At 40.0% G+C, this 6,507-nt stretch overlaps 1 protein-coding gene across 1 annotated transcript in view; it reads right to left on the bottom strand.

The window, feature by feature from the left end:
• Window positions 1-6,507, bottom strand: part of TRIM37 (tripartite motif containing 37) — a 144,889-nt gene that overhangs the window by 49,548 nt on the left and 88,834 nt on the right. Inside the window, exons 14-16 of the mRNA XM_003795582.3 lie at window positions 5,656-5,770; window positions 4,590-4,805; window positions 2,078-2,214 (exon numbers count right to left, since the gene is read on the bottom strand). Of these exons, the coding sequence (XP_003795630.1) occupies window positions 2,078-2,214; window positions 4,590-4,805; window positions 5,656-5,770 (468 nt within the window). The remainder of the gene's footprint in view (window positions 1-2,077; window positions 2,215-4,589; window positions 4,806-5,655; window positions 5,771-6,507) is intronic.

Genomic DNA, 6,507 nt, shown 5'->3' on the forward strand with positions numbered 1-6,507 from the left:
TCACAGCTCACAGCAACCTCCAGCTCTTGGGCTTAGGCAATTCTCTTGTCTCAGCCTCCCGAGTAGCTGGGACTACAGGCACCTGCCACAATGCCTGGCTATTTTTTGTTGCAGTTTGGCCAAGGCGGGTTCGAACCAACCACCGTCAGTATATGGAGCTGGCACCCTACTCACTGAGCCACAGGTGCTGGCCATGGGAAAGGTACTAATTTTAGAGTAGAGAAACCTGGCAGAAGCTACGCCAAACAATGATCAAAATTAATCACCCGTAAGGGGGCACGCTCACTTTACATGCTCTCCCCACTCTAATATGATGCTCTGAAAAGATGTATCATTGCCTCTGTAGCTCAGTGGCTAGGGTGCCAGCCACACACACTGGAGCTGGCAGGTTCCAACCCAGTCCAGGCCTGCCAAACAACAATGACAATTACAAAAACAACAACAACAACAAAAATAGTCAGGCATTGCGGAGGGCACTTGTAGTCCCAGCTGCTTGGGAGGCTGAGGCAAGAGAATTGCTTAACCAGGCGTCCTCAAACTACAGCCTACAGGCCACAGTGCAGTCCACCTAGGACATTTATCTGGCCCACCAGGTGTTTTTGCCACCACTGCCTGTCCTACTTAGCAGCTAATTCGTCCCAGGGCCCACAGTCCAGCCCTCCAACGGTCTGAGGGACAGTGAACTGGGCCCCTGTTTAAAAAGTTTGAGGACCCCTGGCTTAAGCCCAAGTGTTTGGGGTTGCTGTGAGCTGTGATGCCACAGCACCACTACCAAGGGCAACATAGTGAGACTGTGACTCAAAAAAAAAAAAAAAAAAAGATAATATATAAATTCAATCTAATCATGAGGAAACTTCAGTTTAATCCATATTGAGGGATTTTCCTCAAAATAACAATTCTAATTTTTCCAAAGTGTTAGTCTTGAAAAACAAATTTAAAAAAAATCCGATTGAAGCAAACTGAAGAGATTTAAGACCTAATGCAACATGTACTCCTGGAATAGATCATGAAGCAAAGGATACACATTAGTAGCAACTTTTTAATATATTACTACCTTGATGTTAATTTCTTGATTTTGATAACTGTATTACAGTTATGTAAAAAAAAATCTCCTTGTTTAAAGAAAGTACACAGGCCAGGCATAGTGACTCATGTCTGTAATCCTAGCACTCTGGGAGGCCAAGGCAGGTGGATTGCCTGAGCTCTGGAGTTTGAGACCAGCCTGAGCAAAAGCAAGATCCCATTTCTACTAAAAATAGAAAAACTAGCAGGACTTTGTAGCAGATGCCTATAGTCCAGCTACTCAGGAAGTGGAGGTAAGAGGATCGCTTGAGCCCAGGAGCATGAGGTTGCTGTGAGATATGGAGCCAAGGCATTCTACCCAGTGCAGCAGAGTAAGACAGGGGAAGGTAGGGCAGGGTAGGATAAGGTAGGGAAGGGAAGGAAAAATAAACACCAGAAGTATATTCACTTAGGTATCTCAGAAAAAAATTATATACAAAGAAAAAAGAAAAATGACAAAGCAAAATATTAACATTTGGGGAATGAATCTGTGTGACGGGTATATGGAAAGTTTAGGTAATACTTCTGCAACACTTCTTAAGTACAAAATAATTTCAAAATTAAAATTTAAGTGTTAAAATAGGCCAGGCCCAATAGCTCATGGCTGTAATGCCAGCAATCTGGGAGGCAAAGACAGGAAGATCACTTGAGACCAGGAGTTCAAGATAAGCCTGGACAACATGGCAAGATCCTGTCTCTACAAAAAAAAATACAAAAATCAGCTAGGCATGGTGGTGTACACCTACAGTCCCACCTCTTCAGGAGGATCACTTGAAGCCCGGAGTTTGAGGTTATGATTATGCCACTGTACTCCAGCCTGGGCAAAACAGTTAGGCATGGTCTCTAAAAAATAAAGTTAAAACAAAAACTCTGGGCTTAAAATGCAGAGATGAGAGGGAAGAAAATAGCTACTGATTATTCAAAAGACTGCTGAATATCCCCAGTAAATTAGTAACATACTTCTAACAATTACCACTTAGATGCTTGATAGTGGTAGTTAATGTGGGATACTCACATAGTTTCTTCATCAATGTCATTTTCTTCTGTGTTACTTGTTGCTGTGGAACTAGCAGAGGAACTGCTGCCATCGAGGTGATTTACTTCATCTTCACATACAAGATCCAGATCCAGATCTCCATCTGACAGCTCATGCTAGATTGAGGCAAAGAAAGCAAGGTTTCTATTCCAAATATTTCTACTCAGCTGAAAATCCCATCCAGCCCATGAAGCAAGCACTAAAGAAAAAAGTTATCAGATTTCTATTCTCTGCTTCTATGCCTACAGTTGAACTCTGTAAAGAAAAAAAAAAAAGGAAATCACACAAGCACACTGACTGATACTACTACTAATTATGGTCGTCAACTTCAGTTAGGCCCTCAGTGTAAGTGGAAATGCTTCACATATTCCACTGTTCAATGTCAGCTTCCAGTGAGGTTCCTCACAGACTAATAACTTTTGCCTGATCTTTATCATCCTCAAGGTCATGAACTAACACTGTCACCTATCTGCACAGAAAAAAATACAAGTTAATAAGCATAAACTACCCCAGCTTTCAACTGCCTTACCTATAAACACCACCATTCCTTTTACTCAATTGGTCAGCTAACTTACACCCAAGTGCTCCATCTCAACCCCTATTATCTCTATAGTTGTCAATGCACTTAACTTTATCTTCAATCTCTCTCCCCACTGGCTCCTTCATTTTAACATAAAACTGAAGTCACTCTTTTAATTTATTTATTTTCTGAGACAGGGTCTTGCTTTGCCACTTGGGTTAGAGTGCTATGGTATCATCACAACTCATTGCAATCTCAATCTAGTGGGCTAAGTGATCTTCATGCCTCAACCTACAGAGTAGCTAGGACTGGAGGTGCATTATACCACATGCAGTGAATTTTCTGAAGAGATGGGATCTTAGTATTTTTTGCTCAGGCCAGTCTTGAACTCCTAGCCTCAGCAATCCTTCCACTGTGGTTTCCCCAAATCCTAGGATCACAGGTATGAGCCACCATATCTGGTCTCTCTCAAACCTTAAAAAATAGCAACTACGTTAACCCAGTTTGATGAAAATATTTCAAATTGTATATGAAAACACTACACTGTACCCCATGTTTGCATTAATGTATATAGCTATCATTTAATAATAATAAAAAAGGCTCGGCACCTATAGCTCAACCAGCTAAGGCGCCAGCCACGTACACCTAAGGTGGCGGGTTCAAATCCCCAGCCCGGACCCGCCAAACAACAATGACGGCTGCAACCAAAAAATGGCCGGGCGTTGTGGCGGGCGCCTGTGGTCCCAGCTACTTGGGAGGCTGAGGCAAGAGACTCGCTTGAGCCCAGGAGGTGGAGGTTGCTGTGAGCTGTAATACCACGGCACTCTACCCAGGGGGACAGCTTGAGGCTCTGTCTCAAAAAAAAAAAAAAAAAAAAAAAAAATAATAATAATAATAAAAAATAGCAACTACTACCAAAAAACCTTCACTAGTCTCTGCACTCGTCTTACTTAAAAACAGCTACCACTTCTTGAGTTCTTTTGTTTTCCTTCGCTTTTTTGAGGCAGAGTCTCACTCTGTTGCCCAAGCTAGAATGCCACTGCCTCAGCCTTGCTCACAGCAACCTCAAACTACTGGATTTAAGCCATCCTCCTGCCTTAGCCTCCCAAGTAGCTGGGACTATAGACACCTATAGACATTTATAGACACTATAACATCTTGACACTGTTAAATTTTTCTATCTTTAGTAAAGATGGGGTCTTATTCTTGTTCAGACTAGTCTTAAACTCTCAGCTCTGCCTCACAGAGAACTAGAATTACAGGCATGAGCCACAGCACTTCTTGAATTCTTACACTGGATGTTGTTTAGCTGGCACAAAATATGGCAGTCTCCCAAATCCTAAGTCATTCTACCTACATATGCAATGATAAAGTACCTACTAGTTACACTGAATGGAAATAATATATATTTTTAAAATCCATAATTTATATAGTTTAGTTTCTAGAATGTCCATCACAGTCTGTTTTACACAATGAATAGTTTTCTGCAATAAACTAATATTTTTTTGAGACAGAGTCTTACTATGTTGCCCTCAATAGAGTGCCGTGGCATCACAGCTCACAGCAACCTTAAACTCCTGGACTTAAGTGATTCTCTTGTCTGAGCCTCCCAGTAGCTGGGACAACAGGCGTCTGCCACCACACCTGGCTATTTTTTGTTGCAGTTGTCATTGTTGTTTAGCTGGCCTGGGCCAGGTTCAAACCCGCCAGCCTCTGTTGTACGTGTCTGGTACTGTAACCACTGTCCTATGGGCGCTGAGCCAATAAACTAATTTTTAGAACCTTGAAATGCTTTGATTCAACTTCTCACTTACATAGTAACATTTATGAAAGGGCATATATACATTAATAATGAAAATCAATGAACAAGATTTTCGGCCCACTGTATTAATACATTATATGTTAAAAGCCATGATCCCCTTGTTTCTCTTATCAAACACAAAATAAATCTAAAACTGGCCTAATCATTACATGATAATCTTCATTCTGAATCTTCTCCTCATCTTCTTCATCCTCTTTGGCCTCCCTTATAGAAGATGGAGTGGGACCACCCTCAAGAAGCATATCAGAACATGCAGACTTCTTAGCTCGTGTCTCTGAAGCGTCATCGTTTTGGGGGCTATGATGATTATCTGGTGGCGACAAATCTCTTGATTTTTGAGTTCGAGACAGTTCAATAGTAAGTCTCTTTTAAAACAAGAACACAAATAAAAAGTCATAACCAGTACCTCACTGGCACAGTAAAAAAATGTTTCAAGTAAAAAAAAAAAATGCATTCATAGTTCCTAAAACCATTTTTCTCAACCTCTCCTGCCTTTTGATTATGAAAAAACCTATTACAAAGATAAACTACCCCATTTACTCTTATCCTCCTTCTTGCATATCCAGCCCAAGTTACACATATAGTGAACAAACTATTTAATGAATACAGTTTTAAATAGTGTACTTAACATAAAAATCTCTGAAGGTATGTATTTATACATTCATTTATATACTCATAGTTTCCTCCCTCATCTATTAACTACTCTTAGCACTCCAAACCTCCAGCAACATTCCAAGTTGCACTATAAAGAAAGAAACATTCCTTACATAGTTTAGTTTACCACAGCAAAGTAAAAATTCATTAACTGATTTTTCCCAGTGCTCAATCAACCATAGTGAGAGTTCAAGACAGGGTAACTTTCTAAGTATAGCTTAGAGTCCTCTAAATCCAAAATAGCTTGTGGAAGAGAAATATCTAAGTCATTGTGACAAACGCAGAGACTTTACCTAAAACTAGAGCAGTAGTCTGCAATGCAACTTTATGCAGTGATGGAAACATTCTATATCTGCAAAGCCCCTAATATAGGCACTTAAAATGTGGCTACTGAACTAGACAGTACAGAACTAAAGGCTCAAAGGTGATAAGGCTAGAGAATAGGATAACTGGATTTTTCTACAAAATTACAAACAATAACATCCACAATCTGATTACAAATGTAGTAAGCCAAAAGGACAGTTCAAAACACTAAACCAGAAATAGATGTTATTTCCTTACCTCTTTAAGGTTGTTTATTTGTTGGATGTAACTAGTCTGTGCAGCTTCCAACTGAGAAATATACCAATGCTGGTCCCGACATTTTTGAAAGAAAGTGGGTGAACGTACCTGAAACCTTGAAAGAACAGCTCCACATAATAATCAAAACAATAAAACAATCTACCTTTGAATCTACAATTATAAATTCTGCCATTCTGGTTAATTTGATTGTAAGGTCAAAATTCAGATTAACTTAAATCTCCTAGTATTTCCTATTTATAATGTAGTCCACAAATTATGACATAAGGTATTGAAAAGTCAGCTGTCCAACTCAATCTGTACTTTTCTAATGTTCCCCAAAGAGTGAGTTACATGCTCTAAATAAACTACATCCTCAATATCTTCGGATAGCAGCTTAAAATCAAAATGCCCCTATATCATAACATGGCATATTTTAACTAGGATTAGTGATAAAAGGGTACTCCATCATTATTAAATTATATTAAAAAATAGTGATAGAATTGTGATCTATCTGGAGGTACTTCTTAGGGTATGCTCTATGGCCCAGGCTAGAGTCATCACAGCTTAGGGCAACCTCAAACTCCTAGACTCAAGCATCCCTTCTGCTTCAGTCTGCCAAGTAGCTGAGACCACAGATGTGTGCCACCACACCCAGAAAACTGTTCTAATTTTGTAGAGACAGGCTCTCGCTATGTTGCTCAGGCTGGTCTCAAACTGTGGAACTCCCAAAGTGTTAGCATTATAGGAGTGAGCTACCATGCCCAGCTATTAACTTAAATTTTTAAAGAAGTATTACCAAGGCTGAGGTGGGTGGACTGCCTGAGCTCAAGAGTTCAACACCAGTCTGAGCAA

Source organism: Otolemur garnettii, unplaced genomic scaffold (assembly GCF_000181295.1).
Source record: "Otolemur garnettii isolate 467f Iridium unplaced genomic scaffold, OtoGar3 scaffold00094, whole genome shotgun sequence".
NCBI lineage: Eukaryota > Metazoa > Chordata > Mammalia > Primates > Galagidae > Otolemur > Otolemur garnettii.